Source organism: Coregonus lavaretus (genome assembly GCF_964263955.1).
Source record: "Coregonus lavaretus genome assembly, chromosome: 5".
Lineage (NCBI taxonomy): Eukaryota > Metazoa > Chordata > Actinopteri > Salmoniformes > Salmonidae > Coregonus > Coregonus lavaretus.
The window spans coordinates 12344351-12357151 of record NC_139992.1 but is presented as its reverse complement, the minus strand read 5'-3'; the positions used below and the strand labels follow the sequence as shown (position 1 = coordinate 12357151).

At 40.1% G+C, this 12801-nt stretch overlaps 1 protein-coding gene across 1 annotated transcript in view; it reads left to right on the top strand.

Moving 5' to 3' along the window:
* LOC311128997 (nebulin-like) overlaps positions 1-12801 on the top strand; it is a gene marked incomplete at its 5' end in the record, with an annotated part of 94995 nt that overhangs the window by 40608 nt on the left and 41586 nt on the right. The window contains 21 exons of the mRNA XM_084161230.1: positions 1252-1359; positions 1675-1986; positions 2193-2396; positions 2596-2700; positions 2863-2970; positions 3089-3400; positions 3539-3742; positions 3895-3999; positions 4201-4308; positions 4399-4710; positions 4838-5041; positions 5227-5331; positions 5572-5679; positions 5779-6090; positions 7142-7246; positions 7482-7580; positions 7770-7871; positions 8111-8218; positions 8500-8811; positions 9764-9868; positions 10026-10130. Coding sequence (XP_084017356.1) covers positions 1252-1359; positions 1675-1986; positions 2193-2396; positions 2596-2700; positions 2863-2970; positions 3089-3400; positions 3539-3742; positions 3895-3999; positions 4201-4308; positions 4399-4710; positions 4838-5041; positions 5227-5331; positions 5572-5679; positions 5779-6090; positions 7142-7246; positions 7482-7580; positions 7770-7871; positions 8111-8218; positions 8500-8811; positions 9764-9868; positions 10026-10130 — 3543 coding nt within the window. The remainder of the gene's footprint in view (positions 1-1251; positions 1360-1674; positions 1987-2192; positions 2397-2595; positions 2701-2862; positions 2971-3088; positions 3401-3538; positions 3743-3894; positions 4000-4200; positions 4309-4398; positions 4711-4837; positions 5042-5226; positions 5332-5571; positions 5680-5778; positions 6091-7141; positions 7247-7481; positions 7581-7769; positions 7872-8110; positions 8219-8499; positions 8812-9763; positions 9869-10025; positions 10131-12801) is intronic.

The window sequence follows — 12801 nt, the reverse complement described above, 5'->3', positions numbered from 1 at the left end:
TCTATATATCTATATTTCTTTATATCTCTATATATCTATATATCTATATCTCTATAGCCATATCCTTATTAATCTATTTATCTAAGTATCTTTATATATCTATTTATCTCTTTATATCTGTCTCTATATATCTATATAGTATCTCTCTCTCTCTCTCTCTCTCTCTCTCTCTCTCTCTCTATATATATATATATATATATATATATATATATATATATATATATATATATATATATATATATATATATATATATATATATATCCATATGTCTATATATCTATATCTCTAGATATCTATATCGCTATCTTTATATCTATGTATCTATATATCCATATCTCTATATATCTATACAGTATATATATATATCTCTATATCTCTATATATCTATGTATCCATATCTCTTTATATCCATATCTGTATATATCTATATCTCTATATATCTATGTCTCTATATATCTCTCTCTATCTCTATATCTCTATATATCGATATATATATATCTATATATCTATATCTCTATATCTCTATATATCTATATAGTATATATCTCTATGTCTCTATATATCTATATATATCTATATATTTTATTTTATACAGGTAACAAACTGAGATTAGGAGCACTCCATTTAAGAGTGTGCTCCTAATCTCAGCTCGTTACCTGTATAAAAGACACCTGGGAGCCAGACATCTTTCTGATTGAGAGGGGGTCAAATACTTATTTCCCTCATTAAAATGCAAATCCATTTATAACATTTTTGACATGCGTTTTTCTGGATTTTTTTGTTGTTATTCTGTCTCTCACTGTTCAAATAAACCTACCATTAAAATTATAGACCGATAATTTATTTGTCAGTGGGCAAACGTACAAAATCAGCAGGGGATCAAATACTTTTTTCCCTCGCTGTATCTATACATCTATATCTCTATATCTCTATATATCTATATCTCTTTATATCCATATCTCTATATCTCTATATCTCTTTATATCCATATCTCTATATCTCTATCTCTATATATATTTATATATATATCTCTATATAGTATATATCTATATCTCTATATATCTATATCTTTGTATCTTTATAGCGCTATATATCTATGTATTTTTATCTCTATATCTCCATATATATATAGCTATGTCTTTATATCTCTATATCTCTCTATATCTATATCTCTATATATATATCTCAACCTCTTCAATGTTTTGCGACTCCGTTTTTTAAATGCTTGTTCCTTCTCCTTTTTTTTCCAGAAACTGTACAAACAAGGATTTGATGAAACCATCAAGAAGGGTTATCACCTTCCTGTCGACGCTATCTCCGTCAAGGCTGCCAAGCATGGTAGAGAGATTATCAGCGATGTGAGTACTGTATTTTTGTCCCCCTTTTTTCACATATTTTTTTCCTCCAGCATTTTAACATTTTCGAAGCCTCAAGCTACATTATCAGTGGTGTAAATGTCAGTTTTAGGACATTTTCCTAATTATTATAGTCCTAAAGTCTTATACTAATGACAATTTCTGAATTGAATTCCAGAATCAATTCCTGAAAAGTGAATAAATCAGGCATACACTTGGAATGTCTTCTTTGAAACACTGAGAAATGTATAAGGAAAGGGCGTTCAATCAGTTCATCCTTGTCTGACTGAAGTCAAATTCCCTTCTGATCTCTTTCAGTACAAGTACAAGGCTGGCTACAGCAAGCAGGTTGGCCACCACATTGGAGCCCGCTGTGTAGAGGAGGACCCTCTGCTCATGCTGGCTATTAACTCAGCCAAGATTGCCAGTGATGCTCTGTACAAGAAGGACTTCCACCAGTCCAAGACCAAGTTCCATCTCCCATTGGACATGATGGCCTTTGAGTTGTGCAAGAAGAACCAGATCCAGGTCAACGACTTCAACTACAGAACTCACCTGCACAACTGGACCTGTCTGCCAGACTCCACTGATGTCGTCCACGCAAGGAGAGTCTACGATCTGCACAGCGACGTAAGCTCCTTCTCAATATACTATATTTGTCTACAGTAAGTTTATTTGTAAGTTTATTTGTTTGTTTGGTTGGTTGGTTGGTTGGTTGGTTGTTTGGTTGGTTGATTGGTTGGTTGTTTGGTTGGTTGTTTGGTTGGTTGATTGGTTGGTTGGTTGATTGGTTGGTTGGTTGTTTGGTTGGTTGATTGATGCTCTCCACCACCCAGGCTGTCTACCATGCTGACATGGAGTTCATTAGAGGTACTGGCTGGGTCCCCATTGGCTCTCTGGATGTGTTGAAAGCCAAGAAAGCTGCAGAGATCCTGAGCGACCGCCTCTACAAAATGAAACCAGATTCTCTTAAATACACCACCGACATGCACTCCATGCCCATGGTGCTGGCCAAGGCTAATGCCGAGATCATGAACAAGGTTGGTGAAATGTTCAATACATAGATGCTTTTTTAACAATGTCTGTCACTCAGATCAGTGGTTTAGATGGTCAATCTTGCATTTCTGGTAGCTATTTTCAAGCGTCCTTGGGTCTGACAAATGCGCTATTAAAATCCCATGTAATGTTACTTTATTCGTATTTTCTTATAACATAATCATGTTTTTTCTCGTATTTCAGGGCAACTACGTTGCACAATGGGATGCTGATAAGATCAAAATCCACGTCGGCAATGAGCTTCCAGAACTTGTGCTGGCCAAGGCCAATGCGATCAACAATAGCAATGTAAGGTCCCTCTTGTTTCCTTCACTACATACATTACTATATTACACATTCAATAGCTGTTGTGTGACCTAAGACGTCCTCTGAAGCTCTAGTACTGTTCTAGTCATTATTAATAATGTGTTGGCTCTGTTTTCTAAGCTGTGTCCCTATATACCTTTTCAGAAACTCTACAAAGCTGAATTAGAGGAGTTGTACAAGAAGGGCTATAACCTGAAGAACGATTGCATCGCCATCAAAGCTGCCAAGCATGGTAGAGAGATCATCAGTGACGTGAGTACTGGATATTTTCCTCCTTTTTTCACATTATTTGTAAAATGTCAAACATATTATCATCATGTATGTGATGTTGACTTAAAGTACAAGTATATACATTTTTGCTTCCATTTAGTACAAGTACAAGGCTGGCTACCGCAAGCAGATTGGCCACCACATTGGAGCCCGCTGCGTCGAGGAGGACCCTCTGCTCATGCTGGCTATTAACTCAGCCAAGATTGCCAGTGATGCTCTGTACAAGAAAGACTTCCATCTGTCCAAGACCAAGTTCCACCTGCCAGTTGACATGCTGACCATTGAATTGGCCAAGAAATGCCAGATGCAGGTCAATGATTTCAACTACAGAACTCGCCTGCACAACTGGACCTGTCTGCCAGACTCTAGTGATGTTGTCCAGGCCAGGAAGGTCTACGCTCTGCATAGTGACGTAAGTAGATTTTGATCACTCATTAAGGTTATTAGGTGTGGTCCTCACCTATCATTTCAGGACAAGACAAACATTATACCTCCAAAATGTACTTTCTGACCAAGTTGTTCTCCCTCTGTTGCTCCCATATAAAACCAGGCTGTGTACAGGGCTGATATGGAGTGGCTCAGAGGCACTGGCTGGGTCCCCATTGGCTCAATCGATGTTGTGAAAGCCAAGAAGGCCGCCGAGATCCTGAGCGAGAGGAAATATCGCGAGCACCCAAGCAACTTCAAGTTTACTGCCACAACCGACGACATGCCTTATGCCTTGGCTGCGGCCAATGCCCAGATAATGGACAAGGTAAAGTACTTATTTCGTTCTAGTGTGGAGGGAGATTGAACTCAGGTATACATACATTCAGATTCACAGGATGCAGAGACTAATATTGAAACAGAGCATTAGTGAGATACATTATTTTCTTGTAACATTGCCATCGCTTTCTCATGTTTCAGCGCCAGTACGTTCAACAGTGGGAGGCTGATAAGGTCAGCATCCACGTTGGCAATGAGCTTCCAGAGCTTGTGCTGGCCAAGGCCAACGCGATCACCATGAGCAACGTAAGTCCTCCTTGCTTTGCTCGCCTTCAAGCTGTTTCCATTTACTCAAGTTGATGTCGTTGTATCTATATCTAAAAATCTCTATATATATATGATTTGAATGTCTCTCAACCTCTTCAGTGTTTTTAATATAATATTTTTAAGAAATGAACTACAGAACCTTCCAATGAGGGCACTAAATATATGACGGTGTTATTTCAGAAACTCTACCGTGAAGGATTTAACGAGATGATCGGAAAGGGCTATCACCTGGATAAGGATGCCATTGCTGTCCAACATGCCAAGAAGGGCAGAGAGATCATCAGTGATGTAAGTTTGTATATCCATCTCCTCTGAATGAGCATAGGCAGCCATCATAAAAAACCAACACAATACTTAGCTAGTCCTCTCTTTTTTCAGTACAAGTACAAGGCTGGCTTCCGCAATCAGTGTGGCCACCATATTGGAGCCCAATGCATTGAGGATGACCCTATGCTTGTGCTGGCCGCAAATGCAGCCAGGATTTCCAGTGACATTAACTACAAAAAGGACTTCCACCTCACCAAGACCAAGTTCTGCCTCCCACTTGACATGATGTCCTTCAACTTGGCCAAGAAAGGCCAGTCCCAGATCCAAGAATTCACCTACAGAACTAAACTGCACAACTGGACCTGCATGCCAGACAACACTGATGTCGTCCACGCCAGGAAGGTCTACGCTTTGCATAGTGACGTAAGTAAACAGAGAATCATGGTCCAATCCGTATTGGCTATTGCTGGATCCTAACTCTACCTACCGACCATTGAAGTTCAAACAACTATTGCACTACTATCCCTGAACCATGGTTCCTTTCTTCCAGGCGGTGTACAGGGCTGATCTGGAGTGGCTCAGAGGGTGTGGCTGGTTGCCCCAGGGTTCTGTGGATGTCATCAAGGCTAAGAATGCCCAAACTATTCTCAACGAAAGGCTGTACCGCCAGCCCCCCAGCTCTATCAACTTCACCAGTGTTGTTGACTCTCCAGAGGTTGTCCTGTCGAAGCAGAATGCTGAGATCCTCAGTGATGTGAGCACTTGGCTTTTTTTCTATTGAAGTAGCCAAACCTGACCTGTTATCTTGGTCTCTTTGTAAAAAAGCATTTCTGGTAACTGCAGAGATAGACATTTTGTGAAATATAGAGGTAGTCTGCGATAACAGTGGTTGGATCTATCATTAACTCTTTAATTGTGTGTGTTTGTTGATTTTCACAGAGGAAATATAGAGAGGTTTGGGATACTGAGAAGACCAAAATCCACCTGAACAATGACCTACCTTCTCTTGTGCTGTCCAAGGCTAATGCTATTGCCATCAGCAACGTAAGTCTGGTTCACTGAAAGCTTTGCACACTGCCAAGACACATACAATAGATGTGTCCTTTGTTTTAGTTATGGTATTTTCAGAGTGCAATGAACAGATTCAGTCAACAACAATATAATGACATTTATTCAGATACACAAATAAAGAAACCTGTAGACATGTTTTGTTTATAATCCCATAACAGTATGCCCAGACATTATTATTTGACTCACCATCTCAATGATCTTTCCATTTCACAGAAACTGTACACTAAGGATTGGGATGCTGACAAGGCTAAGGGATACCACATCAAGGAGGACGCCATCGCTGTGCTGAAGGCCAGAAAATCTAGAGACATCATCAGCGACGTAAGAGAAAATGACTGAAGTCAGCGTCCATTTCATTTAGGTCACTTGATTCAATGTAGTCAGTGGAATTAACTCTCTGATCCCCCTTTTTTCACTCAGTACAAATACCATGAGGGATACCGCAAGCAGGTTGGCCACCACATTGGAGCCCTCAGCGTCAATGATGACCCTCTGATCATGTTGGCTCTGAACTCAGCCAAGATTGCCAGTGATGCTCTGTACAAGAAGGACTTCAACAAGTCCAAGACCAAGTTCAACCTCCCAGTGGACATGCTGACCATTGAACTGGCCAAGAAATGCCAGGTCCAGGTTAACGACTTCAACTACAGAACTCACCTGCATAACTGGACCTGTCTGCCAGACTCCACTGATGTCGTCCAGGCCAGGAAAACCTATGATCTGCAGAGCGATGTGAGTTTTACCATACTTGGACCCTAGGAAGAGTAGCTGCTGCTTTTGCAACAGCTAATAGGGATCCTGTAGTGGGGTAATATTTCATATATATGCATATTATATACACCTCACATGCAACCTGTAATAAGACTATACAATGAATATGATCAAAGTCTATTAAACTGAATATCTGACTCCATAAAGATGATTTAGCAATATGCAAGAGACTATAGTTGAGCTACAGTAATAGGCTATCAAGAAATGTCTGAGAATGGAATTCTAAATGCAAGTGTATTTAATTACTTTGTAAAATGAACGATACATTATACAAGGCATAAACGTAAGTTACAAAGCATTAACAAGCATTACAAGGCATTATTCTAGGAATGATCAGAGAGGGAGAGAGAGAAGTCATAGCCTGAAAGGCCATGCCCCAAGAGTCCATGGGGTGAAGAGAGAAAGAGAGAGAATGCATTTCACCAGTGAAAGTCGGGAACAAAGAAGTACAAAGAGACAATGAAGCTAAGATCCTTTTATAAGCATCTACGTTTTGGATTCAAAATCTGAGTTGTTCACCAATAGGATACAGTAAAGTTAACCTCCAATCAGATATCAGACCTACATGATGTTATCACAACAGAACCTCTGCTACCCAGAGGTGTGACAGAATGGGGGTTGGAGAGATAATGCAGCATTCCTGAGACAACACAAAGGAAATTCTTGCATACAGCATAAAGAGTCACTTCGGGAGCTGGGCTGCTCAACAATCATGGGCCGCTCAACAATCCTAATAAAATAAATACAAACATCCCTTTGTCATCCCTCTATGAAATTGTAATTAGTTGATTATGATAATATGTTTTATATGCTGTTTTCACCTCAAAGTATTTCAGGGACATCCTCACCGCATATATCTTTGTTGATTTTAACCCTCTGTTCATTCATATTTGGGAATTCAATCAGTATTTAGTGGCACATTGACCCCTATGCCAATACAAACACATTGTTGTCTTTTTGCAGGCTGTGTGGAAGGCTGATATGATACAAACAGGCTGTTGTCTTTTCCCAGGCTGTGTACAAGGCTGATCTGGAGTGGCTGAGGGGATGTGGTTGGAACCCCCATGAGTCTGTGGAGGTCTTGAAAGTGAAACACGCCCAAGCGGTCCTGGCTGAAGTAATTTAAACATATAATATATGTAATGTAATAATATATATATATATATATCAATATAGAATAATATGATAGTATAGTTATATAGTAATATACGCATCCAAGCAAGTGTCTGTCATCTGCCAGATTTTTATTTATTTGTGGACTGAATCAGGTTAATATGCAATGAAATGTATTGATGGTTGATTTTGGTTTGACTGTTGTTGATGATGTAGACATTGTTGATGTTGTCTTGCAGAGAGGCTACCGTGTCAAGTTGGATCAGCAGAAGTTCACAGCTCCTGTGGACAGAATAGACATGGTTTGCGCCAAGAACGCTGCAGAGATCCTCAATGAGGTGGGTGGGGACATGGGACAATTCTTACGTGTTACAACACATGAAAGAATCACAATGTTTTTTGAAGGGCTCAAATTCAAAATGAAGGAAAGTAAAATTGGACTGTTGAAGCAACTCTTAATAGAGCCAAGAATAGGAGTCATTAAGTACAATACTAATCAATTGCTTTTGTGATTTGTTTTTGTGCAGGCTAATTACCGTGCACTCTGGCACACAGAGAAGACTAAGTACACGATCACGGACACCCCAGGACTGGCAACTGCAAGAGAGGTGGCCAAGAATCTCCATCCGGTAAGATAACTTTTATTTCTTTACATCAGAGTTCACAGACATTTGAAATGTTCAAAATGCCTTTGTCAGTTTGAATAAAGCATCAACAATAATGAAGGTAGTGGGGAGGTCGACTCTCCATTATTTATTTTTTATAACAAAGGAAAACTAAAGAAATGCTCCTAATACATGTAGTGTAGTCACAAAAGTTTTCCATTACATTCTGTAATCTCCGTTCCTATCTACCTTCCTGTTCACAGAAACTATACACCAAGGACTGGGATAAGGTCAAAGCCACCGGCTTCTTCATGCCCGGAGATGCTGTTCCCATCAAGCAGTGCATCCACAACAATAAAGTCCAGAGCGACGTGAGTATCACTGTTTTTTCCTTTATTTAAACAGGTTGTCATTGATACTTATCTCATCTAAATGCAAATGTAATGGAGCAGTAGTGTCTGTTCACTTCCAATAAAGATAACATTGACTGCATAATGTACTTCAGATCCTGTGGAGTGTGTAAGTGACTCATAATATCCATTCAATGCCATTTTATTTCTAAATGCTTAGATCTCTATTGCAGTCTCTGTATGTATAAATAAACAGGAACTCAGTATGGCACACTTTGATACATTACGTTTCTCTTTCACAGCACAAATACAAGGCAGAATACCGCAAGCAAACTGGCCACCACATTGGAGCCCGCTGCGTCGAGGATGACCCTCTGCTCATGCTGGCTCTGAACTCAGCTAAGATTGCCAGTGATGCTCTGTACAAGAAGGACTTCAACAAGTCCAAGACCAAGTTCCATCTGCCAGTGGACATGTTGTCCTTCGAGCTGGCCAAGAAATGCCAGGTCCAGGTCAATGATAACCACTACAGGACCCGTCTACACAACTGGACCTGTCTGCCAGACTCCACTGATGTCACACAGGCCCGCAAAGCCTATGACCTTAAGAGTGACGTGAGTAGATAGATCGGCCTACCTGACACAACTCAACAATTACAGAATTTCCATTATGCTTTAGGGCTTCCAGAATACATCTACACTAAGTGTACAAAACATTAGGAACACCTGCTCTTTCCATGACATAGACTGACCAGGTGAATCCAGGTGAAAGCTATGATCCCTTATTGATGTCACTTGTTAAATCCACTTCAATCAGTGTAGATGAAGGGGAGGAGACCGGTTAAAGAAGGATTTTTAAGACTTGAGACAATAGAGACATGGATTGTGTATGTGTGCAAGGGTGAATGGGCAAGAGAAAAGATTTTAGTGCCTTTGAACGCGGTATAGTTGTAGGTGCCAGGCGCACCAGTTTGTGTCAAGAACTGCAACGCTGCCAGGTTTTTCAAGCTCAACAGTTTCCCGTGTGTATCAATAATGGTCCACCACCCAAAGGGCATCCAGCCAACTTGACACAAGTGTGGGAAGCATTGGAGTCAACATGGGCTTTCGACACCTTGTAGAGTCCATGCCCCGACGAATTGAGGCTGTTCTTAGGGCAGAAGGGGGTGCAACTCAATATTAGGAAGGTGTTCCTAATGTTTTGTACACTCAGTGTATATATCTCTCCCCCTCTCACACTCTCCCCCTCTCTCTATCTCTATCTCTATCTCTATCTCTCTCTCTCTCTCTCTCTCTCTCTCTCTCTCTCTCTCTCTCTCTCTCTCTCTCTCTCTCTCTCTCTCTCTCTCTCTATCCCTCTCTCTCTCCCCCTCTCTCTCTCTCTCTCTCTCTCTCTCTCTCTCTCTCTCTCTCTCTCTCTCTCTCTCTCTCTCTCTCTCTCTCTCTCTCTCTCTCTCTCTCTCTCTCTCTCTCCCCTTCTATATCTCCCCCCTCTCTTCACCCCCACCCCCCCTTTATACCTCTAGGTAAAATAGTTTTTCTGACTCTTTCCTCCGTCTGTCTGCAGTTTATCTACAAGGCCGATCTGGAATGGCTCCGTGGCTGTGGATGGGTGGCTGCCGATGGTGTCGATCACGTCAAAGTCAGGAATGCCCAGAAGATCATAAACGAGGTAAGTTCCTTTATCTGTATCCAAGCTGTTCTTGGTATGGTTCTAGGTTTCATTGGGCACATTCTGCTCCTCAAATCTGTCATTAGTACTGTATGTGTTTGCTGTCCTTCAGTGAATTCTTACCATGTCTTTCTCTCTCTCTAATTTCTTTTTGCAGAGGCTTTACAAGAAGGATGCCAAAGAAAACTTTGCCAAATACACACACATTGTGGATCGTCCTGAGCTGATCCTGGCCACCATCAATGCTTTTAACCTCAGTGATGTGAGTGAATTATTTTACTATTTTATCTTTCATCGTTTATCAGTGCCGTGAAAAAGTATTTGCCCCCTTTCTGATTTTCTCTATTTTTGCTAATTCTTTATACCGAATGTTATTAGATTTTCAACCAAAACCTAATATTAGATAAAGGGAACCTGAGTTTAGAAATAACAGAAAAAAAATATACTTATTTTATTTATTTCATTAACAAAGTTATGCAACATCCAATTCCCTTATGTGAAAAAGTAATTGCACCCTTACACTCAATAACTGGTTGTGAAACCTTTAGCTGCAATGACTGCCACCAAACGCTTCCTGTAGTTGTTGGTCAGTCTCACATCGCTGTGGAGGAATTTTGGCCCACTCTTGCATGCAGAACTGCTTTAACTCAGCGACATTTGTGGGTTTTCAAGCATGAACTGCTCGTTTCAAGTCCTGCCACAACATCTCAATTGGGATTAGGTCTGGACTTTGACTAGGCCATTCCAAAACATCCAATTTGTTGCTTTTTAGACATTTTCATGTAGACTTGATTGTGTGTTTTGGATCATTGTCTTACTGCATGACCCAGCTGCGCTTCAGCTTCAGCTCACAGATGGATGGCCTGACATTCTCCTGTAGAATTCTCTGATACAGAGCAGAATTCATGGTTCTTTCTATTAAGGCAAATCGTCCAGGTCCTGAGGCAGCAAAGCATCCCCAAACCATCACATTACCACCACCATGCTTGACCGTTGGTATGAGGTTCTTGCTGTGCAATGCAGTGTTTTCTTTTCGCCAGACATAATGGGACCCATCTCATCCAAAAAGTAGATTTAAGTTTGCCAAAAAAGACCTGGAAGCACCTGGATGATCATCAAGACTCTTGGAAGAATATTCTATGGACAGATGAGTCAAAAGTCTAACTTTTTGGACGTCATGGGTCCCATTATGCCTGGCGAAAATCAAACACTTAATTCCACAGTAAGAACCTCATACCAACAGTCAAGCATGGTGGTGGTAGTGTGATGGTTTGAGGATGCTTTGCTGCCTCAATAACTACAGGAAGCATTTAAAGGTAGCACAACCAATTATTGAGTGTAAGGGGGCAAATACTTTTTCACACAGGGGAATTGGGTGTTGCATAACTTTGTTAATTAAATAAATGAAATAAGTATCCATTTTTATTTATTTTTGTAAACTCAGGTTCCCTTAATGAAATGTAATGGCAAAATGTAGATTTCCGCCTAAATAGACATACCCAAAAGTAACTGCTATTCATGTGTAATTACATGATTCTGACATGCAAAATCGTGGTATATTTGGAAAGAAGAGATCTTGGAGATTATTAGGAAATGATCAGAAAATAGATAGCAGTTACATAGTTCAGAATACACAAGATCAAGCACACACAAAATAACCAACTTTGTTGTTTTTCTATTTTGAAAATAGTATTTCATTGACAAGCTATAAGTGAATGATTGATGACTAGAGCTGGAAACACATCAGATGGCTTCCATAACATGTGAAGAATATCAGAAAAAAATGGGATGTCAGTAAATTTGATAATTCAAGTGCTATTACATATTTACAATCCCTAAATGCCATTTGTTCAGTATAAAAACACAATTTCTACCATATCAACCTCACTCAAACATTGTGGTGGTGTTATGGTGTATCCAGTGTCCTTTCAACCTCTCCAAAGTGTCCGAATGTGGTAATTGCACTGTTTTTGCACACTGGATGTGCCTAAAAGTTATTGTTTACTATAAAAACTAAATCTATACAACATCACCCTCTCTCAAACATTGTGGTGTTGTCGGGGGACATACAGGGGATATGGATGCCTACAGCGCGTAAGCAGGCAACATCATACTTTTTATGCGCAAAGATATAGTCACTCGGTGGACATTCAAAGTTACCATTAAGTCATACATCATCAGATAACATTGGCAATAGGCTAGATTTGTTCCTACCAACCTAATGATTAATTTGCTAACCCCATGTAGCTATAGCTCAAACACAGACCAAATCAAAGCTTACCTTGGTAGATGTTTGCTGTTTGGTGTTTGGTGAAAACGTTGTGTAAAAAAAACATTTTGACTCTCGGGGCTGGTGATCAATAACGGAAGGTCACAGGCAGACAAATAAGATATCCTCATGATCTGTGGAGTCCCGGCTTTCGGTGTGTATCAACGTATTCCGTGTTTATTTCATTTATGCTTCACAACGCTAACCGGAACGAGGGTAGCAGCCATTTTGAAATGAGGTCATCGGCTCAGCCTGCGCTTATAAATGTGTATGCCCAAATATGGTAGTAAGTCATATCAAAGATTTGAAGGTGCCGATCAATAGCCAAGAGAATTAGCTTTCCGCAGACACCCTGCTTTTGCAGATAGGGGCTACCGTTCTCATACCAGACTGAATAAATAAATAATAATAATAGGGTCCCCAAATATGGGGACTTTACGTTTATCTTTGTAAACTCAGGTTCCCTTAATCTAATATTAGGTTTTGGTTGAAGATCTGATAACATTCAGTATCACAAATATGCAAAAATAGAGAAAATCAGAAAGGGGGCAAATAGATTTTCACGGCACCGTACATTTATTCTCTTTTGTTGGATGCACATTTCCACTGTTTCAAAGTATTATTTGAAAGCAACCCTGGTAGGATAGAGTCCCTCATTCAGATA